Source organism: Ailuropoda melanoleuca, chromosome 2 (assembly GCF_002007445.2).
Source record: "Ailuropoda melanoleuca isolate Jingjing chromosome 2, ASM200744v2, whole genome shotgun sequence".
Lineage (NCBI taxonomy): Eukaryota > Metazoa > Chordata > Mammalia > Carnivora > Ursidae > Ailuropoda > Ailuropoda melanoleuca.
In genome coordinates this window covers 87792749-87819545 of record NC_048219.1, presented here as the reverse complement: position 1 = coordinate 87819545, position 26797 = coordinate 87792749, and the positions used below count along the sequence as shown (strand labels likewise).

The 26797-nt window shown below is 51.9% G+C and overlaps 2 protein-coding genes and 1 long non-coding RNA gene across 3 annotated transcripts; 1 reads left to right on the top strand and 2 right to left on the bottom strand.

The window, feature by feature from the left end:
* Positions 1–361: 361 nt before the first annotated feature.
* On the top strand, positions 362–5316 carry MCL1 (MCL1 apoptosis regulator, BCL2 family member). Its single transcript, XM_011225158.3, has 3 exons — positions 362–1151; positions 1502–1749; positions 2297–5316. The coding sequence occupies exons 1-3, from the start codon at positions 464–466 to the stop codon at positions 2411–2413; spliced, it is 1053 nt and encodes a 350-aa protein (XP_011223460.2). The 5' UTR covers positions 362–463; the 3' UTR covers positions 2414–5316.
* Positions 5317–10037: 4721 nt separating this feature from the next.
* Positions 10038–14656, bottom strand: LOC117801048. Its single transcript, XR_004623420.1, has 2 exons — positions 14559–14656; positions 10038–10534 (listed from the first exon to the last, which is right to left on the bottom strand). It is a non-coding gene; the product is annotated as an uncharacterized LOC117801048 (long non-coding RNA).
* Positions 14657–15253: 597 nt separating this feature from the next.
* Positions 15254–25990, bottom strand: ADAMTSL4 (ADAMTS like 4). The gene is given in 19 exon segments (XM_002919364.4): positions 15254–16119; positions 16266–16410; positions 16697–16876; positions 16989–17195; positions 17469–17645; positions 17980–18184; positions 18755–18884; positions 19079–19264; positions 19368–19479; positions 19626–19798; positions 20041–20245; positions 20604–20740; positions 21487–21589; positions 21837–22286; positions 22288–22510; positions 22696–23051; positions 23348–23405; positions 23586–23691; positions 25683–25990. Coding segments are annotated over 18 exon segments (3204 nt in total). The 5' UTR covers positions 23606–23691; positions 25683–25990; the 3' UTR covers positions 15254–15982.
* Between the last annotated feature and the right edge of the window lie 807 nt (positions 25991–26797).

Below are 26797 nucleotides of genomic sequence, written 5' to 3'. Positions count from 1 at the left end.
TGGTACCGGAAAAAAAAACCTGTGCCACAGAAACAACAGCGGAGGCTCACAAACCAGGACTCTGGGAAGCAGCGAGGAAACCATTAATTAGCAAACCCAGTCGGGAGTCTGGGAAGAACTGCAGCCCACCAAGCAAAAGCGTCCCAGCTGCCCTTACGTAACGACCCGCGCTCCCCTCGAGCGCCGGAAGACCCCGCCCAGTCCTTAAGCTCCGCCCCTACCTCTACCGGCTGGTGAGGTGCCGTGCGCAACTCTCCGGAAGCTCCCGCCCCTTTCCCCTTTTATGGGACTACATTTTTTTTTTTTAACTTGCTGACGCCACCGTAGGACTGGCCCTAAAACCACGATATAGAAGCTCCTCTCACAGTCCTACTTCCGCTTCCTTCCACTGAGGAGTCGGGGCCGTCCCCCACTTTTCTCACCCAGGAGGCGGCGGCGGCGGCGACGGCCTCGGCAGCTTGCGATGTTTGGCCTCAAAAGAAACGCAGTAATCGGACTCAACCTCTACTGTGGGGGGGCCGGGTTGGGGGCCGGCAGCGGCGGCGCCGCCTCATCGGGAGGGCGGCTTTTGGCTTCGGGGAAGGAGGCCACGGCCCGGAGGGAGATAGGGGGAGGGGAAGCCGGTGCGGTGATTGGCGGAAGCGCCGGCGCTAGTCCCCCGGCCACTCTCGCGCCGGACGCCCGGAGGGTCGCGCGGCCCTCGCCCATTGGCGCCGAGGGTCCCGACGTCACGGCGACCCCCCCGAGGCTACTGTTCCTCGAGCCCACCCGCCGCGCGTCGCCGCCTGAAGAGATGGAAGGCCCAGCCGCCGACGCCATCATGTCGCCCGAAGAGGAGCTGGACGGGTACGAGCCGGAACCTTTGGGGAAGCGGCCGGCTGTCCTGCCTTTGCTGGAGTTGGTCGGGGAGGCCAGCGGTGGCCCTTGTACGGACGGCTCACTGCCCTCGACGCCACCCCCAGCAGAGGAGGAGGAAGACGAGTTGTACCGGCAGTCGCTGGAGATTATCTCTCGGTACCTTCGGGAGCAGGCAACAGGCGCCAAGGACGCGAAACCGCTGGGCGGGTCTGGGGCGGCCAGCCGGAAGGCGTTAGAGACCCTCCGACGGGTCGGGGACGGGGTACAGCGCAACCACGAGACGGCCTTCCAAGGTAAGGGGGTTGGTCGCGGAGGCTGCATTGCCTTGTTTCACCTGTCCCTGGACTCACCCACCAAAGGTGGGTGGAAACCGAAAACAAGTCAGTGTTGAAACGACTCGCAATCTATTTCTGAAACCAGAATTTTCTGGCCGTGAGTCATTGTTTCCGCCCATCTTAATTCTTTTGGAAATGGCAGCTCTGTTCAAAGCCCGGAAAGGGTGGGATGTCAGTTTTCAACTGGGGTCGGCCTGAGTTCTATAGACCCCGAATAGCGATTTCCCCCGCCGTGGGTGGGCAGACGAATCATGCCCTGGTTTAGACAAAGGAGGCCGTGAGAACCTGCATGCTTTTCTTCCTCTCAGGCATGCTTCGGAAACTGGACATCAAAAATGAAGACGATGTCAAATCTTTGTCTCGAGTGATGGTCCATGTTTTCAGTGACGGAGTAACAAACTGGGGCAGGATTGTGACTCTTATTTCTTTTGGTGCCTTTGTGGCCAAACACTTGAAGAGTATAAACCAAGAAGGCTGCATCGAACCATTAGCAGAAAGCATCACAGATGTTCTCGTAAGGACAAAACGAGACTGGCTAGTCAAACAAAGAGGCTGGGTAAGTTTGTTTTAAGATTGAAGAGGGGTCTTGGAATGAAGGATTTTATAGAGAAAGTCTGGGGCTATCTGAATGAAGGATTTTATAGAGAAAGTCTGGGGCTATCTAAAGCTTTTTATGATGCACAACTCAGGTTTCAGGCTCCAACGTAGGATCTCTGTTTGCCTGACGTTGATTTAAGTCGATAGTGGTATGACTTTTGAATTGTTGCATCAAAAATCCGGTTTTCTGTAGGCTGTTTTACTGGTTGTTGAGTCTTTTGCTTTTGGTATTGTAATTTAGCTGGATACTTTTCGGTGGATTCAAATTATGAAAAAATAAGAATCACATGAGGATGATAGTAACTACATTTCTGAGAGCTGCGCTGCAACCCCCCCCCTTTAATTGAATGTGTCTTTTGTAGCGTGGGTAAATAGTAATTGGTTCATTATGTTTTGAGGGGGCGGAACTTTAGATTTTTTAATTCATCTTTTCTTTATGAATAGTGTTTTTAAGCCATTGGAAACCCATACTTGAAAATGTGCTTTTCTTTTTTTTTGTTTTCTAGGATGGGTTTGTGGAGTTCTTCCATGTAGAGGACCTAGAAGGTGGCATCAGAAATGTGCTGCTGGCTTTTGCAGGTGTTGCTGGAGTAGGAGCTGGTTTGGCATATCTAATAAGATAGCCTTTTAAGTGCAATAATTGACTTTTAACCAACCCCAGGCACCACCAAAACAATATACAACTGCTGTGAAATCAAATGTATTTATGAAGTTGGACTTTGAGCTGTCCAGGCTGTAACCTCCGAGAGTTCTACCCTAGCAACGTAGGAAAGCAAGGCAAGAGGATTATGGCTAACCGGAATAAATACATGGGAAAAGTAGCCCCCCTTGAAGAGTCACTGTCTAAAGAAAGTTCAGTTTCAGCAACAGGCCAACTTTGGGAGGCCATGGAGGAGGACTTTTAGATTTAGTGAAGATGGTAGGGTTGAAGAGACTTAATTTCCTTGTCTAGAACAGGAGAGTGGCCAGTAGCCAGGCTAGTCATAGAGTCCCATTAAATTTGTCCACAGAATTCATTAACTTCTTATAGTGTTAAAAGAGAAGCACTAACAATGGCATTGATCTGTATAAAATGGATTTAAGCTACAGATAATAGAACTATGACTAGAAGCCTTAGTACTGTACAACAGAGTTTGAAGGGAAGCTTTTTGTCTGTCATTAGCTTTCCCAGGTATACTTCTTGAATAGAAAGTCCAAGTGCTCAGGACTTTCACACCTGTTCTACTTTGGCTTGGTTTGAGTGGTTTCGTTCATTAGCCTAGTAATGGCCAAGAATACTTGACTTAAGGCTCAGTAATTACAGTTGCAAATATGGGAATATCCTCAGTTTTTAAGGCAGAAACAACTTGTAAATGTATTTGTCTGTAAAAATTGTATATATTTTTACAGAAAGTCTATTTCTTTGAAATGTAAAGGGATGGAGAGTCTCACAGTACATTAGTTTTTTCATACCCATTTGAAATTTACAACTTCTGTAGTTAGGAATCTATTTCTTACAGCTTTTCTATTCTAAATTTTGCGCTGGTCAGTTGTAGATTGTATACAGAACCAATTTGTGTAATTGTACACAACTTGGTTTTAATGGAACAATTCTGATTCATAACTATGCAGACTTTAATTTTCCTATCTGGTTGGTAAGTATTCCTTAGTTTTTGTTTTTGTTTTTTTAAACCTGGGATTGAGAAATTGAGGAATGGAAATTCATCTTTTCACCTCCTTACATGTGGGCTTTCAATAATTGAGTCAAGGTGGAGTTTTTAAGTTTTGGGCCGGGAAGGCGTGTGGGCTGGTAACTTGCAAAATAATGGGCTCTGATTGGACGGCTACTCATTTGAGTTCCTTCCATTTGACCTAATTTAACTGGTGAAATTTAAATTGAGTTTATGAGCTCATCTTCAAAACTTTTGCTAAAAGATTTTCAGCTGTTCCAAATGGGACTTACTAACAGTATGTATATAAAAAGATCACATCAGTGGATGAGAGATATTTGATCCCTTGTGTGCTTAATAAATTGTAAAATGATGGCTTGGAAAAGCAGGCTTATAAGTCTAACCATGGTGCTATTATTAGGCTTGCTTGTTAAACACAGGTCTAAGCCTAGTATATCAATAAAACAAATACTTTTTGTTTCATTTCTATTAACGATTACCAAACTTTGTTTCAGATTTTTGCATTGGCATCTCTTTGGATTTCAGACTTGACGTTTTATCGAACTTAACTGTTTATTTTCTGTCCTTCCTTGAAATACTTGCTGCTTGTTCTCCCTATACAGATAGTTATTTCAGTCCTTACATCCTTACCCTGCCATCCCTGAACTCTTAACTAGCCCTTTTAGTTTTTGGCACTATGAACCCTATGTAACACCTCACCCCCCACCCTCCACCCCAGGAGTCCAGAGACCTTCATCCTTAATGAATTTTATTCTTGGGAGGTGGTAGTACAGTGGGTGCCATGACCATAACAGTCATGTGGTGGGAGGAGTCCCTTTTCCTTGAATTGGTACCTTTTTCAGTTGTTGCTTTATCCTATCTTTGGGGGAAAGTTTTAAAAGTCCCTTTAGGAATTTTCAGAGGAAGGGACAACAAATTAGGTGACTTAGTCTCTAAGTTCCTTTGCATTCAGAAATGCTCATTTAAAATTATAGAAAGGGATGGGCTCTGTTAAACCTCAAAGAGTTAATGTAAAAGCTACTGGTAAACTGAAGAAAGCTTCTGTAGTAGACCTAGGGTCATTTGAAAGCTTCATCCACAGAACATGACCTTTAGTCTGTGGACTCAAGTAGACATAAATAAAATGACTAAGAATGTAATAGGGAAGGATTGCCGTGCCTGCCCATCGTCAAGCCATAAGGTCATCTAGCTGGAGCTATTTTTACCTATGTATTTATCGTTCTTGATCATGCACCACTTATTTATGTCATGTCTATCTCTAAGGACCTAAAAGCACTTTATGTAGTTTTTAATTAATCTTAAGATCTGGTAAAGGTGACTAAAAGCTGGTAAAGGTGACTAAAAGGCTTGTCTCCCCATATCCAGTTGTGGAAATAAGCGCATAGATGTAAATTGAAGTTTAGGGAACCCACTTCCCAATGTACTAGGTGTGACTGCTGAAATGTAGAGGAGGGTCTTAGTTGAAAGTTTGGGTCGGGCTGTCGGGGCTTAGGGAGCCCAAGTGCTTTAGGGAAGGGTGGGTGGTTTTCTAGGGAGAGGAGGCACACGTTCTAAGTGCTGACTAGCTGCATAGTTCAAGCAAATCCTCAAATGGAGAGGGAGGGGCTGCTTGGAAAGCTGGCTCTCAGCAACTTGTCTTATGCTTCTCTCAGGGAAAAACATGCAATCCTCTAGTGTCATGTGCACTCTGTTGGGGGTGAACACCTTGGTTCCGGTTAAACAGCTAATCTGTTGACAGCTGTGCCAGGAAGGGTTAGGACCAACTACAAATTAATGTGGGCTGTAAAATGTAGTGTGTTTCCCTAACTTCCTGTTTTTCCTGAGAAGAAAATAATAAATCTTTTATTCAAATGCAAGGTGTGGTACGGGTGTTTTCTAATCGATGACTGTCTTCCTTCCCCCACTTAGACAAGCCTTTTAGGGAAGTCAGCTGAGCAAATATAAGTGAATTAACAAGCAAAAGCCCCATAAAGTTGATTTGCTTTAGAGCAAAGGATGGTTCCCTTCCGAATAACCCCTTCTTTCATTCAAATTAGAGGTGTTGGGTTTTGAAATGCATTACTGCTGTACTTTGGAGTAGTTCCTGTACATTTTAACAATCAAAATCCCTGTCCTGATTTTTCTTTTAGTTACTATGTGCTGGTTCATTACTGCACTTATTCTGTCTCCCCATCTCCTCCTCCTCAGATGAGGGAGCTAGAAGAATTAACACCCACAGTTAAAGGGTTCTGATGAGGTTCTTGGTACTTTTCCCCCTTCTCCCTAAAGCAAAGGTGAGAATAAGCACGTTAATTTCAGAAACCCTATCCTGTCTTTATTTTCAGCTGCCTTGAAAGGGAGCTGCATCACCATGGAAATGTGCAAATACAAAGTTTGCATATTGGTTTCCAGCCCTGAGCACCAAATGCTAATTGTACAAACAGGATTCTGTGCATTTAACAGTGCATTTCTGCTTGGAAGCCGCTCTGTTCTGGAGCCTACTAGGAGATGGCAGCTTTTTATCATTATAAGGCTGTTACATACTACTGGTGCACTCCTTCCTGAGCAGAGGGTTGAAGGGAGGGTAGCATAGGACCCAAGGGTCCAAATTTTGGACCTGGTTGAGTTCTCTGCAGTGTAGTTGCTCCCATTGGTAGGTTGTGAGATGAAACCACTTCTGTGGTCATGTTCCTTAGTTTAACACCTTAAAAACTTGGCTCAAATGGTAACTAGGTAACATGAGTCACTGAGGGAGTCAAAGTAATCAACACTTCCCTTCATTTGACACAACCAGACTTTGTCTTTCAGTTCCTGTTTTGCGACTTTAAAGCTCTTGCTTCATACTGTTTCCTTTCAGAAAATGTTAAAGCAGTTGTGACAGCTGGTGTATTTTTCAAAAATTAAAGTGAAATAACTTGCACAACTGGTATGTAGCATGGCTCCAGCCAGATGCTCAGAGCTTGGGCCGTTAAGTCCTGGAGTTCAAAATGATCTGCTGACTGCCTTAATTTATCCCTAGTTCTTTTTGGCCCCACTTGCTCAATGATTACAGAACTTTGTCTTCTTGAACCCTCCCACACTGTTCAAAGGCTTCTCACTTTCAAGACTGGAAGATTTAACTGGACCAGCTTTAGTTCCAGAGTTGTTACGGCGTTATCTTAGTTATGTGAAGCATGTGGAAAGGTGGGGGTTGGGAATCTGCCTCCAGGCGGATGGAACAGACCTTTGAGGATTCAGTGGGGTTTGGTTTTTAAGACTTTATTTTTGGGGTGCCTACCTGGTTCCGTTGATAGAGCATGTAATTCTTTATCTCAGGGTCATGAGTTCAAGCACTATGTTGGTGTAGAGATTACTTACATACATTTTTTAAAAAGATTTTAAGTAATCTCAACACCCTACATGAGGCTCAAACCTTAAAGCCCGAGATCAAGAGTCCCATGTTCTACCAGCCAAGCCAGCCAAGTGCCCTGAGAATTCAGTGTTCTTTACTAATAATTCTTGTGAGGTAAAAAAGGAATATATGTGGCAGACTTTTGTTCCCGCACTATACCTGGTTTCCCTTTGCAGTTCCTTTCTTTATCTGCATAGAATAATAGTTCTTGACTGGGGAAATCTGTTAGGGCCAAGATTACTACTCCAGATTTTACCCCTTCCAAGTATCCATTTCCATGGCTTGTTTCTGCCTTTGGTCAGTTTGCCTGCTCTCATTTCCCGTTCAGGATGACCTTCCTTTATTAAGAACATTTCAACTCTGCAATGAACTGGGACATTTAATGAGCTCTAGGCAGCCAGATGTTTGTTGAGTCTCTTCATTTATTCATTACATGGCAGTGGACTGCTTGCTCTTTTCCAGGCACTGTTGGACACTGGAATTCTCAAGAGAATAATTCTTCCCCTCAAGGAATTCAGTCAAAAAAGACTAGGGATTTGGGGGCCTGGTTGGCTCAGTCAGTGGCGCATGCAACTCTTAATCTCAGGGTTGTGAGTTCAAGCAGCACATTGGGCAAGGAGATTACTTAAAAAAAAAAAAAAAAGGAACCGTGGAAAGGAACATGACAACTAATTGTAGAATGATCTTTGCTTAGATCCTAGATGAAAAAAGCTGTAAGGGACATACGTACAATTGAGGAAACTTTAATATGGACAATATGTTAAATGGTACTGTATCTGCTAAATTTCTTGAGTGTATTAATTATAGTGTAATTATATAAGAAAATGTCCTCTTTCTCAGGGGGTACATGCTGAAGAGTTGAATATATCACAAAACCATATAATGAGAAAGCAATTGTGGCAGGATGTCAAAGCTTACAGTCTAGTAGGAGTGAGAACCATGGATAAAAATAATTAGAATACATTGCATAAAGTGCTATGATAAAGATATTCTAAGATAAGTGGGACAAAGCAGGGTGACCACGTCTGGAAGCAGGTACAGTCAAGGCTTCAAAAGAAACATTTTAGGGGCACCTGGGTGGCTCAGTCGGTTAAGTGTCTGATTCTTGGTTTTGGCTCAGGTCATGATCTCAGGGTCCTGGGATCGAGCCCCATGTTTGGCTCTGCTCGAGTTTTTTTCTCCCCCTTCCCTCTGCTCCTCCCCCCTGTGCAGCTTAACAACAACAGCAACAGCAAACATTTTAGGTTGAACCTTAATGAGTAGGAAACATGAACAAAAGGATGGAGTTGGGAAGAAACCTCCAGGAGTGTAGGGGGAGGGTGGGGAGATGTAGATAATTTTTTTTCTTCTCATTTCTTCCCTCCCTGCCTTCCTTCCCCTTCACCATATATAGGCACTGAATGTAGTATCTCTTCAGTTTCTTCCATTTGGGGCCTTTTATAAAAATAGTGAAAAACACTGGTGGAGGAAAAAAAACAAAACGATATGTCTTTGGTCTTGAAAGTCTGAATTTGGTGTAAATGACACACAGCTGGGTGGATCATGTTTATTTGGGAAGTAAAGAAGACAGACGCCATTGATTCATTCCTCTATCGTGTTAAAGTGGCAGCCCTGAATACAGTCTCTGGGGTCATAGCTATGGCTGGATCTTGCTGCAGGAGCTGGCTTTGGCAGACCTGCTTTGGATGCAGTTGCTTTGAATAAGGTGGTCTTTTTAAGAGCCGCACCTAGATTGGTAGCTCACTCACACGTCTCACATAATCAGGGAAAGGAATCAACTTCTCGAATACAGACCCGAGACTGCTGTGCTCTCTGCAGAGCAGACTTTTAGAATAAAGGACAGCCCTCAAAAGTTACTAAAACTGGACCCCAAGATACTGAATGGTGGCTCCACGCTCCCTAATCCTATTCCCGTGGGAGACTTGATTACAGCCATTCCCATCCTGGTTAAAAAACCAGTTTGCTCTGACTGCCCAGACTTCCCTACGGGCTGCATTCTTGCCCATGAGCTCATTGTTTTGGCTTCTCTGTATAAATCCACTGCCAGTGCCAGAGGTCTCAGCCCGGGCTCCCTAACTAGCTGGGGCTGCATTCCATTCAGAATTTCACCACCCCCCACTTGGTTTTCTTCCCGCCCTCATGTGGTCACATGTGTGTGTTTATTCAAGTTAGCCCGGGACAAGGTGTGCTGGGAAAGCCAGCCAAGGAAGCAGACAAGGAAAAGAATGTTTAACTGTTGGGTTTCATCCTGAATTTGATGACTTTTCCCCTTTATTTTGCTTAAGAAACGCCTTCAGTTCTGTGCCCCTAAAAAAAAAAAGTTATTCTTCTTTAGTAAGAGGAGCTTGTTTTGAAAATTTTGCTGCCCATTTCAGTCTCCCGTACTTGGCGAATCTCTCGAGTTCAGAGTTCATGGGGAGGTGTAAGGGTTTTATCTGGGAAACCTTACCTTCATGTGCATTTTATTCCTGAATCTCTATGCCCAGATCTCTCTGCATCCCCATCCTCAGCTCACACCTCCACTTCTGAGGTTGCGTGGAACAATTCTTTCCCATCTCCTAGCCTTGGTGGGAATGGTGGGGAGCAGGACAGCTGGGGGCTGTAAAGAGCAGCTGTTCAGTTTCACTGCTTTGTTACTGAAATTTCCTGAGAGGATTGCTTGTTTATTTCCTTAGACCCTGAAAGTCCAGATCTAAGGCAAGGTGGGCCCACCCAGGCTGAAGGGTTTTGGGAAGGGCATCTGTCTTATGTGGTAAAGTTTTGAATTAATGCTCTATGCTTATGGCAGTATACTCCTTTCCTCCAACCCTCTCTTCATTTCGAAAAACAAAACTGCAGACTGAGGTTGTGGGAGGTGACATTTCATTTCTCAGAAATCCCTCATCAGGCAAAGTAGAGAAACAGAAAGAGGGAAATAACTTTCGTGTCGAAATGAAATGAGGTTTTGTGTGTGTGTGTGTGTGTGTGTGTGTTTTGAAATGAGGTGGCTTGTTTTCAGCTTTAAGGAACAACAGCTTTGGAGGAGCTTGTAATAAGGGGGAGGAAGGTTTCTTGCCCCTGCTTCCCTGACCCTTTCCCCCACCTCAGAGTTTGGTAGTTGGGGTCAGGTCTAAAACAGGAGAGGTCTCTGTATCTTCCCCATGATGAGCTATGAAGGATGTATCAGTGCCACTGGATGAAAGAAAAACTCCAAATACAGAATAAGGATTTGGTAAGCAATCCCAGATATAGGTTATTTTATTTCATTTTATTAAAAGATTTTATTTTTAAGTAATCTCTACACTCAGTGTGGGGCTCAAACTTATAACCCCAAGATCAAGAGTCACATGCTGTACTGACTGAGCCAGCCAGGTGCCCCAGATACAGGTTATTTTAAAAAGAAATGCAGCTGCATTGCTTTTAAGTACAGAACTTTGAGTGGTATAACATTTGTCTTAGGGAAAAACTGTGACTCAAGTAGTCATACCTCAGTGTAGGTTTCTTTTTTTTTTTTTTTTAAGATTTTATTTATTTATTTGACAGAGAGACAGCCAGTGAGAGAGGGAACACAAGCAGGGGGAGTGGGAGAAGGAAGCAGGCTCCCAGTGGAGGAGCCTGATGCAGGCCTCGATCCCATAACGCCGGGATCACGCCCTGAGCCAAAGGCACACGCCCAACGACTGAGCCACCCAGGCGCCCTCAGTGTAGGTTTCATAACAGCGTACCTTAAACAAAAACCACGTATACTTAATTATTTCCTTGGTCCTAAAATGCGGAATAAATTTGAGAGTATTTTTAATTCCCTGACACTTTGGGTTGAAAAATAAAATTTAGACAGGATTTTCCTAAAATGCTGGCAAGTCATGAAAGGCATTTGAAAACAACAAAAACACTTAACAGCCATCCAAGTTCTGGATCACTGTGGCCCAGATTACTGAGTATTTTGATAAGGGGTACCTAATGGTAGTGAAATTGAGTAACAGAACAAAGGAATTAGGTAGAATTTAAAGAGTGAAAAGAGTACTCTAGGTCTCAGGCCTTTGTTTTCTCCCCTGTAAACTGGATTTAACTGTCTTCCCTATTTTATTAGTGTGATGATTTAAAGAGAATATATATAATTGCTTTACCCTAAAGCATCACACAAAACATAAGGAATTAGGAAACGTCCCTTAAAGGTTTACTCTGTTAGCCATTTCCAAGTCACTGAATTCCCTAGAACCCACTAGGAAGCAGACATCAGTAGATAGGACCTTGAAAAGTTTCTACAGCTATATTGTGAAGGCCAGAGGTGACACTAACAGGATTCTCCATGGCCAGGCAGAGCAGAAGTTCAGGCAGATGGAAAAAATCCCAGGTGCCAGGAAACGACCTGCCTGCCAAATCTGCCCTGGTGCCTATCTGGCCAGCAAGCTAAGTGTGATTTTTGCATGTTTAAATGGTTGGAAAAATACTTTGTGACATGTTAAGATTACATGAAATTAAAATTTCAGTGTCATAAATTTGATTTGAACACAACCATGGCCTGTTTACCTGCTGTCTCTGGCTGCTTTTGCACTACAAGAGCGGAGTCGATTGGTCGCAACAGAGATTCTGCAGCCTGCAGACCTAAAATATTTACTCTCTGGTCCTTCAGAGAAAAAGGTTGCTCACTCCTCTACTAGAGCCAAAACGGAGTCACATTATGTAAGGAAAGAGGCAGGCAACCAGCAATCAGTAGCAGGGCAGGGAGGGAGAGACGAAAGAAAGGAGGGGTACTCTGGTTCCAAGGGCAGATCAGTTCTGTCCCTCTCGTCAACGGCAGGGCCTTTGCTACCAGACCATTCAGCCCAGGGATCCTAGGGACACGGTCTGCTCCTTTTCAGGGGCAACCCTACCATCTTTCCTAGTTTCGTTTCCTCCTCATTCAAAGTTCTGTAGAGTTGTGTCTTTTTTTTTTCCTTTAACTTAAGCTCTAGGCCCAATGTGGGGCTCGAACCCACGACCCCAAACATGCTCCGCTGACTGAGCCAGCCATGTGACCCTGCAGAGCTGTGAAGAGATCAGGCAAGGCACGGAAGAGTACAGCATTGCACATCCTAACCCCAACCAGGGATCTTCCTAAGTTGAGCCCATCCCTCCCCTTAACCACTGAGGTTCTTCCCCAGGCCACTCCAACAGTTCTCTGGTGCTGCCTGAGAAAATGCCCAGGTCTGTCTGCTTCCTTCTGCGCCTCCCCTTCAGCTGACAGGCCTGGTTGCTTCCCTAGGACCCGACTGCCAAGCCTCACGCGTACCTTGTTTCGGACTAGTGTTGCACATACCTCCCTCAAATTCTCTCTACCTTCAGACCTCAGCCCCAAAACACCCTCTGGAGTTTCCCCAGTCTCCTGGGTCAAGGGCCCAAAGTCAGATTCAGAACTTGTGCTGTCTAGTTTGAGGTTAACCCAAACTGTTTATTGCTCTTGACAGACTCAGACTTAGGTACTTTCCTGAGGCTTTCTACTTCCTGTGGAAGATGCCCCTCCCCTGCCCCCACCCTTTAAAGCTAACACCTCTTCATCACCTGCCTGTGACAAATGAGGACCTCAGTTCTAACTTTCCCACCTAGCTGCCTCCCAGCACCAGAGATGGTAGATTTGAGGGTGTTGGTAGGAGAGGGTGGGAACGTGGGACCTCCACCACAGACACGCAAACTACAGTCTGTAGTCCAGCCTGATTCTCTGTGGTTCAAGGAGAGGGCAGGGCTCCCTGATTCAGTTCACTCTAATGGGGGAGCATGTTAAGTTAAAGTGAAGTCTCTAAAAAATAAAAATAAAAGGAAGTCTCTATTTGTAAAATTAGGCAGAAGGTGAGAGTGAGAAATGAAAGAGGATCTGGTTGGAGAGACTGGAGGGGGGGCTTCTCCTTGCATGTTGTTCTCACTCTGTCCCTCTCACTCTGTCCCACTGTCTAGACCCTCTAACCCTATTTCTGCTCACAAGGGCTCCTGAGAGAGGGAGCCTCAAGGCTGGGACACTCGTGCCCTGGGCCAGCCAGTGGCCCTGTGCTCTGCCTCACTCTTAGTTAGCCGGAAGGTTGAATCTGGTTGAGGTAGGAGTGCGGGTCTCCACAGACCCACCCCTGCAGCTGTGAGCACCTGCTTGCAGGGAGGCCCAGGGGGGTTGGGGAAATCTAGGAGATAAATTTAGTCTGAAGGCTGCAGCTTAACCGGGTGGGTAGTTACCCTGGGGAAGCTGGGAGGGGGGAGGGGAGAGGAATTCTGACCCAGCTGAACTGAGACCTCACAGGTTCACCCCCAAGTACACTGATTCAGAACCACAATCCCCTTCCCCCAGCAAACACTCAGAAATGAGGAGCGCTCAGCAAGACACTGGCTGGTTTCTGCACGCTTGATCTCTTGTGCATATCAAGATTGTTCCTATCACCACCCCACCCCCACCTCAATTCTCAGGGGTTCAGTTCCTCTGCGTCCTTCCCTAAATTCCCCCCAGTGCCCCAAACCTCGGGGCCCCTCCACCACATCTCTCTGGCCTTGGCTTGCAGCTTCCTCTCTCCCAAGTCCCTCTAGAGGTTTTCAGAGGTCAAAGGAGAGGTGTCTGCCCACGCTACTCCCCTCGAAGGGACTAGGAAAAGGGGTTGTTCCGGGTCAAATTCCCCTTCCTGAAAGCTTCCACATCGACCCCATACGGACTTAAGTGACCAGAGGAAAGAATGCTTCAGGGCTGCACTGAATCCTAGCTTTAAAATGAAAGGGGAAAGCCCCCCAAACAAAAAGCCCCTATCCTGAGAAGTCAGAGGCTGGTGGCTAGGAGAGAGCTCAGGGGCAACCACAAAGGGCAAGGAGGTGCGGAAGCTGGGGGTGCCCTAAGAGGGGCTGTGGCTGCACTCCCCACCTGTAATTGGTTCTCAGACTCGGGCCAAACTCCAAACCTGCCCAGCAACAGCCCTGAGAGGCCCTGAGAGGCCCTGAGAGGGAGGGGAACTTCGGAGAAGTCAGCTGAGCCGGGGCCACCGCCCAGCCTGCAGCTTCCAGGAATCGCTGGGAGGGCCCCAGCTAGTCACTGCCACCCCTCCCTCGGTCTTAGGACTCCGCCTTCAGCCCTGTGTATCTACTGAGCTGGCCCAGGTCCCACTTCCCTGGTTCCCCACGTTTCTGATCCCCTTACAGGTTCACTAGAGAGGAGCAGATCTAACAACCGCCTCTTCAGGCTGAGCGGACACCAAGACTAGGCTTGCCTTGCACCAAGCCCTTTTCCTCACTCCTTCCCCAGGGCTAGTCAGTTTCGTTTTCATCTCCCTCCACTCCCTTGGCCCCCTTCCTCACAGACTCTCCTTCTAAAATGTTGCCCAAAGCCTTCCACTTACAACCCAGGGAAAGTCTAAGTCCCAAGGCAACAGCATGACCCTAGGGAGCTGCTAGAATAGAAATCCTGTGTCCTCGGGCAACTCTGGTATCCTTCACGGGATCTTGGTGCGCTCAGGAAATTATCAGTAGTCACTGAGTTCAACTGTTTCCACAAGCCTTTATTAATGGTCTTACTTGGTCAGACTTGTGGAGGTGCAGAGATGGGGGAGGGATGCTTCCAATGGGGATGAGTCTGATTCTGTTGCACTGCCCCCCTTCCTCTCCTAGACACAGGACCCCCCAGGAAATCTGGCTTCCAGAAGCAGAGACCTGGAACTCAGACCTCAGAACTGTAGGGGTCAGGGAAAGGATCTGTATTATGGAAAAGGCTGCCCGCTCTCATACCACCTCCAGCAAGCTATTTACCTTGAGAGATGACAAGAGCGAAGGAAGGAAGATTAGGATGAGACATCCCTGAAGAATGTGTCTTTGGCAGGACATCCAGTACTGCCTTGGCTCCGCCCTCGACCCCGCCCTAAGTCCCCTAGAGCCAGGCCAGGCTCCTCCTCCTCCGGTCGTTTCCGCTGAGGGAAGGGGGGAGGGGCAGAAATCACTTCCTTTCCCCCCACCCTACCAAAAGCAATAAACCGAGAGCTTAATAGGGAAATGGGTGATAGCAGAAAGGATGGGGGAGGGAGGCAGGGAGGGCCAAAGAGAGAGAACAGGAGAAAAGACCCCTGCAAAGCCAACTGCTATTCAACTCAGCCCCAGATTGAAAGCGGAGCTACTAGATTCTAAGAGACTTCACAGAAAGACTCAGCCTCTGGAGAAACCCACCACGAACCATGCAGTTTTTCCTCAGCTCTGGAACCAAGCACCTAACTCCATACCTAAAGTGGGAGAAGTGGTGACCTCTAGTGGTCGATGACCAACCTGCAGGGCCTACCATTGGTCAGGATCCTCTCCCGTGATTGGGGCTGGCTCAATAGCCTTTCTGGGCCCAGACTCTCTCTGCCTGGGCTAGAGGTGCTATTCCCTCTTCCCAACCCTCATTCTGACCTCATACTGCTTGTTTAGGTGGCCCAGGTGCATGGGTTCCCATCGGGACAATAAAGAGGCTGTTTCTCATTTGTCATAATCATCTTTAATAAAAATAAATTAGTTCTGGGATGGGAACCATTTCAGGAGGTGGGGAGTGGGAGCAGGGGCTAGGGTGTCTTGTTCTATTTTTTCTTTTTTCCATCATCTGCCCAGCTGGTCCCTGCTCTGGGGAGGTAGTCTCTCTTCCTGGGGTAAGGCAGGATTGGCAGTGACTGAGAGCCCTAGCTGATTACAAGAGGTAGGGATAGAGAGACTAAGTATGGGGAGAAGGGGTCAGACGATAAATGATGGTTTAGAAGAGGCAAGGCCTGAACATGAGAACTGAAGTTTAGGGCACAAAATTGGGGCCGATGGGGAGGCCAGTTGCTAGGCAGTTTGGATAACCAAGGAGCTGCAAACTTGCTTTCCTCTCAGCCTAGAAAAGTCTCAGGTAAACAGGCATTGTCCCCTCTCCACTCCCCTTCAATCTGTTTCACTTCTTTTTTTGAGAAGTAATGTACGTGTATGAGCACATACATCCGTGCAGGCCCCCGATACATATTTGGGGCATGTGTGCACACCTACCAGCACACCACACACAGACCCAACCACACATCTTGACAGTCATCTTGCCACCTTCAACCACCCTAGGGGACATCCCTGATGAGACCAGGGCAGGCTGGAGAGCCAGAGGGTACAGAGTGGGCTGATGGGTGGGTGACTGATAGTGGCTGGAGGAAACCATGAGGAGGGAGTCTCTTGGACCCATTTCAGGCAGGCTCTGGGGGAGAACGCTCCAGGACATGGGCGCAAGAGCGGCAACAGGTGGCTGTGTAGTAGGGATAGACGCAGAGACGGGCCTGCACCACCAGGGGGCAATGTGGAGAGTTGTCCTTGCATTGATCATCTGGGGACAGAGGAGGCCAGTGGGCATGTCACCCAGACCCTTCCCTCTGGAGGTGCAGTGCCCACTCCCGCTGGTCCTTTCTCATTTCCCCCATATTTCAGTTAACTCCACCGTATTGGGGTTTAGGGGGGAAAAGGGCTCTTTACCGGGGCGTTGGCTGCAGGGTTGGCTGTTACAGGGTCGTTTCCTGGAAGGCCGCAGATGAAGAGGGCATCGGACGCTGAGCGTCTGGTTGGCAGTCAGGCACTGGACCTCCCTTGTCTGCATACCCCCTTGGCAGGAGCGAGAACACTGTGGAGACCCCGCTATCAAATCAGACCTTCTCTATGACCCAGGTTCCTCCTGAACCCCAGGCCATCTCCTTCTCTGAAAGTAGTGTGTGCATGGGGGGGGGGGGGGGGGGGCTTCTCCTGGAACAGTAGGAAATCCCGCATGGTCCTCTACGCTGACAGGAAATGGGACAATGATAAACCAACTGCAGCTGGCCTTATCCTGGGACACAGTGGGGATACCCTGAGAGGAGCCTCCCTTTCCCTGGAAGTCCGTGCTTAGTAGGACAAGGGAGCCGGGCACTCACCGGACTCCAGGGTGTAGAAAACCATCGGTCCTGGCAGTCCTGCCCCTGACAGGGCTGCAAGGCAGGGGGCCTGGGCAGGTGGGAACAGTTGCTGGGAGAAGTCACGTTGAACTCAGTACCCAGTTTGGACACACAGATGATGTCTCTACGCTGCGTGCCAGAGCCACATTCTGAGGAGCACTGATACAGAGGAAGGATGGGGTGTGCAAGGGGAAGGGAGAACAGGGATCACTCCTGCCAGCCCAGAGGGAATCCCACTGATGGACACCGCTCTCCCAGGCTCTTGGCTCACCTCGGCCCAGGGCCCCGTGTACCAGCACCATGTCATCTCACAGGGTCCCAAGCTACAGGCACGCATGTCCGGGGGACGGCTTCCGGGTGCACAGCTCTGCTCACTGGTCCCTGCTCCTGCTTCTTCCTGGCCCGCCCCATGGGACTCCCCACTCCCAAGGCAGACCACAGACCGTCGCTGGATTCCTGTCCCACACTCGGCTGAGCACTGTTGAGAAGGTGATGGATTGGAGAGGAGGGGGAGGAGCTAAGGGCGGTGCATCCTGGATCCCCAGAGTTAGGGAGTGCCCCGGGTACCAGCCGGATAAGAGGAACCCGTACTAGGGTTGAGGACCCTAATGTGAGTTTTTCTCACTTATCTCAGAGCTCCCAGCATCCAGCACATAATAGGCCTCGCTCGGTAAATGTATACTGAAATGTACACTGAAACACCGGGCCCCACGCCCAGGACACAGGACTCAGGTAAGGGGTGTGGGCCCACCTTGGAGCTCCAGTCGCTGTGGAACCAGGCTGTGGTACAGGGCCCCATGTCACAGGCCTCTCGGCTGGGGGGCCTCGGAGGGCCTGCCGTACACTCCCTCTCGCTCACTTCGTCACCGTTGGTCCCCACACAGCGAACTTGCCGGCTCCTCTGGCCCCGCCCGCACCGCACTGAGCACTGAGGGGAGGAGAGCCTCTGAAAGCCCGAATTCCCAGGCTTCCTCCCCAGCCTCCAGCCCCGGGGCCTTTGAACCAGGACCTGCCTTTGGTCCCTGACTCAGCGGTTACACGGCTTTACGGGCTGACAGGCGGGCTGCACGGGGAGCTCTGGGCCCCAAACCCCCGGTTCAGTGTCTCATCGGATTTGTAGATTGGGGCTTCACATGAGATCGTGTTAGTAAAAAAGCTTCTGCTGGTTAAAAAGGACTGGAAACACCACCGCTCCAGCTCACTGGTGCCCGTTCATCTAGGGTCCTTCCCACCCCACAGCCTCCCTGCCGGGGCCCACTCACCTGGCTCCAAGGGGAACGGACCTCCCAGTGGCCACAGAGGCGCAGCTGACAGGGCTGGGTGACATTGGGCCGAGGGAGGTGGCCACAGCGCTCGGGGGGCACCGAGGAGCCGCCCCCACCAAACTCCTGCCGGCAGCGCAGCTGGCGGTGCTGGGTGCCGGGGCCACAGGAGCGGCTGCAGGACGTCCACTCGCCGGCCTCCCAGCTGTGGGTGCGGCAGGGCAAGGAGGAGGCAGAGACACAGAGGAAGACGACAGAGATGTGTATGGCTGCCATGTGTGGGGCGAGGACGACAGGCTTGGGGTGGGGGGACTCAGTAGAGGGGAGGGGGCATCTCCATCACTTGGAGTCTGAGTTCTTTGTGGGGCTCGGGATGCCTGGGTTTTCTTCCTGTCTAGGGAATGTAAGCCTTTCTATTTTGTTTTTTTTTAAGATTTTATTTATTTATTTGACAGAGAGAGCACAAGCAGGGGGAGGGGCAGGCAGAGGCAGAGGGAGAAACAGGCTCCCCTCTGAGCAGGCAGCTGGATGTGGGACTCGATCCCAGGACCCTGGGATCATGACTTGAGTGGAAGGCAGACACTTAACGACTGAGCCCCCCCAGGCGCCCCAGGGAAGTAAGCCTTTCCAATGAAATGCTGTCCCCTCTGCAGCCAGGGGATCTTGTGTGCTGGGTGCAGGGTCCAGGGTGACATTCTAAGGCAGTGTGGAGGCGTCTGCCCGGGACAACTCTTGTGCTCCTAGGACCCCAGCCCTCCCTGTGGGTCATACTCACTATGGGGGGCACGGGGGTCCATGGCAGGGCTCCAGGGGGGCTGAGGGCCTGGCGCCCACGGCACAGCTGTGTTCATCCAGTTCCTCCCCTGACTCACGAGAAACACAGAGGAAAATGGGGCGCCAAACACCTAAAGGGGGTGAGAGGGAAGCCAGGGGAGGCAGGATGGCTCAGAGCCCAGCGTCAGTGGGGTCCCAGACACCGGAATTTGACTTGGCACAGAGCTGAGGTGGGACCCACAGTGCAGTGTGTGAGATCAGAAGTGCCAAGGCAGGGATTTGGGCTAAGGGTGCCAGGGACACAGGCGAGTGCATGGAGTCTCACCTTTTCCACAGGATGCCGAGCACTCCGAGTGTCCCACTCGCTTCCAGTACCCAGCTGGAGACCCCAGGGGTGTCCTGGGACGGGGCAGAGCGTGCATCTGGGGGATCCGCACCTGACGTTGGAGGGTGCCTGGGGTCCGGGCTGGGCGGGCCATCGAAGCAGGTGGGGGCTCTACCCTCAAAATCTCTGTGCAGGCACAGTTGAGTAGGCAAATCGAATACACCCCACTGCCCTAAAGCTCCCTTTTCAGCCCCTCCCCACCTCCGAGGTCTGGGGAGCAGAGTCTCACCCGGCTGGAGTTGGGGGAAGTGAGGCTCTGGGGTGGTGCTCTCAAGGTTTGGAGGAAGTGAAGAGATAACATACTGATAAAAAATGCCTGGGTTTTCCTCCTGAAAGATCACCTGGGGAGAGAGAAGATAATGAATCCTCTGGGGGAGGCAAGGGGGCATACCACTAGCCTTCTCCCCCATCTTACGACCCACAGCTTTGCCCCCAGAGGGAAAGGCCCCCTCTCCAGCAGTCCAGCTTCCCCAGGCCCCAAGCTCACGTAGACATCCACAGGCTGGGTCGTGGGGCCTTTGGCTGACAGACTCTCCCCCTTGCCCTCCTCTCGAGAAGGACGGTTGTACAGGAAGACAGTCCCACTGGCTGTGTAGGACCCAGGGGGATCCACAGCCCAGTTTCCATTGATGATGGACTGGCCCCCAGGGCCTCGAAGGGCTGGAGATTGGAAATCAGGACCCGAGGTCAGTCACAGTGTCCTCTTCCTACCACTCCCTTAGCCACACAGAGCCCCTCACACCCCACACTCTCTCGGCTTCCTCACCACCTCCGCAAGGGAAGGAGCCCCCGACTTCTCTCTGCTTGGCCCATTTGCTGTGCTCAATGGGGGTGTGGAGGGCTGAACCAAAAGACCAGGAATGGAACAAGGACCCAAGACTCAGAGAATCTGGAGAGCTCACCAAGATAGTTGGAGCTGGGCCGGAGCTGGGCAATCTGGAGCTGAGAGGCTCCAGCAGGAATCGACAGGATCTTCTGATAGCCCAGAGGGCCCCCTCGGTCAGTGAGGTTCCCTGAGATGAGGCGGCAGGTGGAATCATCACCTCCACAGACCCCACAGCCATCTGGACGCCTGCCAGAGCCGAGGATCCCATCACAGCCAGGGCTCTGGGGGAGAGTGAGGCAGGGGCTGCCTGAAGCCAGACACCGCGGAACCGTCGCCTGGTCCGCTTGCGCCCCTCCAGCTCACCCTGCATCTTGATCTCTACACTATGAGTGAAAAGGTGTTCCTACGCCAGCCCACCATCCCCAGCCAGCCTCAGGGAACCGTGGATGTGCCTGAGGGGGTCCTTCCTGCAATTCACCTCCTGGCTCTGCTCTCACCTCCAGCTGAGCAGGTGAGAACTTTCCTTTTTGCAATCTCAGCCTAGTGTTTTGTTTCTGTGATGGCACTAAGGAGACTGTGCGCATGCCTGCGTGTGTGTGCATGTGTGTGCATACACACTCACACTCCATCCTCTCTCACCAGACAGCGTCCGGCCACACAGATGTCTAGGGCTCCAGGCTGACACAGGGTCCCATCCTGGACCTTTTCCGTGTGACGGACATAGAAACGGAAGCCACGGGGACGGCAGTTCAGTTCACAGCGTTGGGAGCCCTGAACTAAGAAACAGGGTGGGAGAGTGGTTAGCTGGGGTCCCTGGTGGGAGGCTAGTTGACAAAGGTCCCATATCAGCTACAGGACATCCTGAGCTTGCCTACGTCTCCATGGATGAAGGAAATGGGACAATTCTATATTCTGAAAGATTGCTTTGAGGGTCACACGAAAGTTGAGTCAGGTCAGTTGAGTTCACTGAGATCAGCAAAGGAGTTGTGAGCCATGAGAAAGAAGAGATACTGGAAACCTATGATTATGTGAGCTCCTGAAGGGGTTTCTTGGCATTGGGTTGACACAGACCTAAAATCAAGTGGACGCCTACTTGGGAGCAAGTGGTCTAATGCCGGCTGGGGCCCATGGTGCACCCCCGCCCTGCTGTCACCCCCAGACAGGATCTCTCTGACCATGCCCTTCTCATGTCACATCAGCCCCACCTCCTGGGACGGACTTCTTCCCAGAGGAAGCTGGCCAAAGGTTGCCTTGGGACACTCCCTCTCCCGCCTGATCCTTCTGCTGAGTTACCCATCACCATCTGACAGCTACGCCCTGTCCGAAACCCACTCCCCTTTCCTGGCCTGTGCTGTCTCTTCACCCCAACCCTGAGAAATCAGAAAGCAAACATTACACAGAGGGGAAATGCCAGCGCCTACAGAAGAGAAATAGAGGGGCTGGTGTCTCGCTCTCCCTATCATCCCCCAGTATGAAGCCAGTTCAGCTTACCGGGGGTGAGGTGGGGGGCTAGAAACCTCACCTTCTGTGAAGGGCTCCCACTGGTACAGCTGGCCCATGAACTCCTGGGAGTCAAAGGCTGCACACTGCAGGGCTCGGGGGTCTGGCTGCTCAGGGGGGCAGGGCTGAGGTGGGGGGATACAGAGGAGTCAAAGCTGGGGAGGAAAATGGGGGTGTGGGTCAGGGCTGGATTTGGGGGTGCGGGAGGGAAGGTCAGGTCTGCAGAAGAGCTCCAAGGCCCCTACCCTGAGGACGTCAGATGCCAAGGCCCTTCGCCCTCAGGTCCAGATCTGACAAGCTGAGGACCCAGACTTAGGGTCAGGGAAGTAGAACTGCAAGTCTGGGGAGGGGGTGGTCCAAGGAAGAACTCACCTGTTGGCTGCAGGCTCTCAGCTGCTCACTCTCCCCAGAACATCTTGGGACGGGGCTACTGGGAGCAAAGAGGCTCCAGAGGGAACTGGAGTGGGGGCCATCACTCAGGAGAGGCAACCAGCCATCTGGGTAGTGGGGGGCAGACCCCATGAGGGACCCATGAGGATCCCCCCCAGGTCTCCAGCGCTCCTGGCTCTGGTGGCCTCTGCCCCTAGGGAAAGAATTAGGGTGCCTCTCGGCCACCCGGAGACTGGCCCAACTCTGGGAATTTGGCATTCTTGGCTGAGGGGACATGTGGAAAGAGGCACTTTCTCCTGGGGAGGGGATGGACGAAGGGGGCTCTGTCCCAGAGGCCTGGGTTCTGGGGTGGGGCCATGTAGGGGCAGGCCTGGTTCTAGAGGGCACCTCTATCTGAGCAGTTCCAGGGCTTGGGGGTTCTGCTTCGGGGGGGTGGGGGGCGGGCAGAAAGTTCTGTAGGAGGGAGCTGAGTTTGAGCTGTGTGGTTTGTGGAGGGTGGCTCTGTTCTTGGAGTCAGGGAGGGAAGGTCTGAGGTCTGGGAGGGCTCAGCTCTGGGCAGCCTCTGGGGGTGCCGGCGGTTCCGATGCAGTGGTAAAGCAAAGGGCACTCTCCCATAACCAAACATTCCTGGCTTGATGGGGTCTCGAACCCGGGACCTGAGAAGGTGTAGCAGACATGGGGTCACAGCTCTGGCCATCTCTGACCTTGCCTCCCCAGCCCACTTCCTAGCACGGAAAATAGAAGCCTCCCAAGCCCTGCGTCCTTTGCTCCCTTTCCTTCATTCCCGAGCCCCGCCCCTCCCACAAGGCCCCGCCCTCCCCCTCGAAGCCCCACCCCTCACCTCCGAGCTGCTGGAATCTCCCTGGCCTCTGCTCTCCCTAGTTGGGAAGCAGGACCTCGACCTGGGCCACCTCTTCCCCGAGGCTGTGGCCGGTACAGGGGGAGGGTTTCTCGGGAAGTCTGAGGTCTGGGGCTCTCACCCCGGGGGAGCAGGGCTTCTGGATGTCTTGGGGGCCGGGGTGGGAAGGGCAGGCCCTGGTGGAGTTGAGCTGTAGGGAGCAGACATGTCCGGCTCCTGTGCTGCACCCCAACTCCACAGGGCTGGGAGCAAGAGGCCCACTGGCCCCAAGGACCCCAGACACCCTCAGGGCCCTGACCCTCCTCGGGAGGTGTCTGAAGAGAGTATCCAGACAAAACCTAGGTGGACAAAAAGGTCAGACAAAATTAGGAGGATTTTCGAGGACTGTACACGCTGTCTAGTCCAGTACCCGAGACTCAGGGCAGTCGTCATTGGTCCCAAGGTCACACTCAACAGCAGACGTGAAAACCTGATGTTATTTGGCAAGGAGTGAGTGAGTTGGGGGGTAGGAGGAAGGCAAATGGGAGAGGCGCCATGGCTCATCAGAAGCTGCGCCAAAGGGACGCCTGGCCTGGAGAAGCGGGGTGGGCGCCAGGGGCGATGAAAGGGTCACAACCTCTGGTCCCTGGCTTACCTCCTGATCCAGGCAGAGCTCAGGGAGGGACAGAAGCAGCATCAGACACAACCGGGGCCTGCAAATCGGCCAGAGGTGTTATGACACCCCCTCCCCCTCAGCAGGCTCCCCACATCCTGATGCCAGCTTCTCAGAAAGCAGAAGTTTCTCATCAGTGGCCCCCGCCCCGCCCAGTAATGGCCTTTCCCTCACTTCCAGGGACAGAGCCAACCCCTCCGGCCGGCAGCCCCACACTTACCTGCCCGCCCACTTCTCCATCGCTCCTCCCTTGATGCCCCGGGCCAGAGAGAGGGGACCGGAAGTAAGCACACTACTCAGGCATCTGGGTGCGGAGGGGCCGCGCTCTGTGGGGACAGAAGCCTGGTGGTTACCTCTCAGTCTCCAGAAAGCTGGGGCTTGGAGGGGATGGCTCCTCAGAAGGACATCTCCGAGTGAGGATGGAGGGGTGGGGGAAGACTGGCCCACCCCTTTATGACCCTAAGGCTGAGAGCGGGAGGGAATGCTGCCCTTTCCCGGCCGCTGAAGCTGGAGGGTGGGGGTCTGACCTCAGCCTGGCTACTGGGGCACAGTCCCCTCCCCTCCGCCTGTAGGAACTCCTCAGCTCCTCCCTCCTCCCAACTAGGGACTGCTTCCAGGCCAGCTCAGGCCACACAGGCACACGCGTCTTCCTTAAGATGATTTTCATCTGGTTTGCCTCCTGCCCTTCCAGAGGTCCTGGGCAGCTGAGGGAGGCATGGGCGAGAACATCCCAGATACCGACTCTGAGGAGCTGATGAGAAGCCCCTTGGGCCTTCCTTTTCTTACTTGCCTCCCAGCCTTTTTGTCCCTTTTTAACTAAGCTCCTTGTGGAACACTCTGGCACATCTCTGCTGGCCCCACACACTTTTCTACCCAAGAGATAAACTAAGTGGGCTGATGGTTTAAGAGAAGCAGGTGATGTTCCCATTTTATTTAACCTCCCTGTAGGGGCCAGCGTCCCTCAGCATTGGTTCAATGAGGGCTTATTTCAGGCTCGATGATGATGGGCCAGGGGAACCCGGGAAGGAGATGCGGCTGCCCTTGCAGTCCATCCTGAAGTCTAGCTTTCATCATCAGGGAAGTGGAGCTTGGAACCCTCCTCTGGTCTCAAAGCCAGGGCTTTCCCAGCCCTCCAGCCCCTTGCTGCTCACCATGAGCCCTTCCCACCCCCACTCCTCAACCCGCTCTTAGTTCTGCTTTCCAGGAAAAAAAAAATGTTTCTGTTGGATCTGAAAGGCACCCGGGAGAGGCATCCAAGGAGCTAATGCCGAGGTGGGCCAGCTCAGGGGCCGGAAAATGACAGACGGAAGGGCAGGCATGTACTTGGGGGTAGCAACACTCTCAGCCCACTCCCCTGCCTGAGACCCCAGGACTTGGAAGTTTGAGGGAGGGTTTGCAGAGGTTGGGCCTGAATGCACAGGGTCACCTCAGCTGCTTTGGGTTGGGAAGGGGTTGCTGATGGCTGCTCCTTCCCCTGGCTGGGCTGGCCACTGAGGTCAGCTACTCCACCCTGATGGGGGCGTAGGGGCTCCAGAGAAGGGCCAACGGTCCACCCAAACCTTCAGCTCTCTGCCTGACTCTGTGGCTTGAGGTTGAAAAGGAGAACTGGGGGTGATGGTCACTGTCTGCCCCTTCTCTACTGCCCACTCCCTCTCAGCCTGTGCTGCTCTCTGCTCCCCGGGGTCTGTATCTTGCTGTCTCTCTCTATGGGTCTACCCAGCACACATAATCCTGTCCTGAGCGGGCTTTGGCTTTGGCAGTTCCCTGGAGAAGTGAGGGGTGGGGGGTGGGGGTGACGTGAACTCCTGGAGCCCTGGCCGGGCCTGGCTCCCTCTCTGGAAAAGTCCTACCCCACCCCCTGCACAGCTGGGCAGGGGACCGGCACCCCCTCCACTGCAGAAACAGACACACATTCGTGCTCTTCATCTGGTGTGTCTCACTGCCCAGGGTGAGGAGAGGAGAGGTCAGAAGTTGTCAGCCTGGTGCCAGGCTGGACACTGGTCTGGACAAACCTGGGCTCCTCCTGGCCACACCTCCATGCTGGCCAGTGAGGATCAAGGAGAGTCCTGGGCAGGGCTAACCCCGGCACCCCCACAGGGACCCACTTCTGGGAAATGGGTTGCTGCTGCAGGGGAAGGGGCCGGACGGCATGTTTCAGGGCTGGCTGGAGAGTCCCTGTCCTGGGTCAGAACTCCTTGGTCCTCGCTGTGCCCTCCATTCCTGGGTCCTGGAGGACCGTCCAAACAGGTGTCCTTCCTTTCTAGTCATCAGGCCCAGCTGGATCAAGGGCACCCCTCGACAACCCTCCAGGACTTACGGGGGAGGCAGGGGCACACATCCTCGAAGGAGCACCCTCCTAGAGGAGGAGGGCAGGAGGCACAGGCGCGCGCGGGGAGGTCCTGGGTATGTTTTCCAACTTCACTCCGTGACTTGGTAGGAATTTTGGCTGATTCTCCTCCCGGGTGATGGGGCCAGAGTTCCACAGGATCCGAGCCCCCTCCCCAGGAATTCGACCCCAGGAACTGGAAGGGATGCGACCGCGGGGCGCGGGGAGCGGGGGCGGCGCGGGCGCGCGCGGCCGGGGCTCTAACGGGACCGGGGAGAGAGGGCGGCCGGCGCCGGGGGTCCCGGAGGGGTCTGTACCTGCTCTGCGCGCCCCGGCGGCCCGTTACCCTTTCTGTGCCCGGGCGCTCCCTGGGGCTGAGGGCCCCGACCACCCCTGCGTGGCGGGCTCTGTCCGCGGCTGGGGCTCGCGACTCCGGGACCCCGACTCCCGCCCGGCTCGGTGCGGGGGGCGCCTGCACGCTGCGGCCGTGCCTGCGCTCGGCTTCCCGCAGCCCTCGTGCGAGCCGGGTCACCCCTGCCGCCCCCGACTGCGCGGTGCGCTGTGTGGTGTGACAGCTCGGGGACGTGTGTGGGCCTCGCTTTCTTCACCCGTCACATCTCACACGCGGGGGTGGCGCAAGGAGTGCGCTGACTTACGAGTCGGAGGATCTGGATTTGAATCTTAGCTCCCTCCCGCACCGGCTCCGTGGTCTTGGAGGAAGACGTCAACCCTTCTGCAGCCTCCCCATCTCTGAAATGGGGCTAATCTGACATATATGATAAAGTTGGAGATACGTCTGTCCATCCGAATCTGGAGGAATGCACCCCAAACCAGGAATGGGAGGCGACACCTGGGGAGGAAAAAACAGGCCTTTGCTTTTTACTCCATACGCCTATTACTGTTTGAATTTTCACCCAGGATTGTTATCCATGTTATTAGTTATGTTAATAAATAAATAATTTATACAAAATGGCTGACATAGAGTGCCTAATAAATGGTTACTACTATTTAAAAGTTTTAATTGCCGTCTATCTACTCGTGAACCACAGTCAGGCGTTGTTGGGTCTTCTCAGTATTTTCTAATTCTTCCTTTTTTAAAATATGTA

Coding starts and splice junctions, on each gene's coding strand:
- MCL1 (XM_011225158.3), top strand. CDS start 464: ATGTTTGGCCTCAAAAGAAACGCAGTAATCGGACTCAACCTCTACTGT. Junction 1,152..1,501: donor CCACGAGACGGCCTTCCAAG/GTAAGGGGGTTG, acceptor TCTTCCTCTCAG/GCATGCTTCGGAAACTGGAC. Junction 1,750..2,296: donor TAGTCAAACAAAGAGGCTGG/GTAAGTTTGTTT, acceptor TTTGTTTTCTAG/GATGGGTTTGTGGAGTTCTT.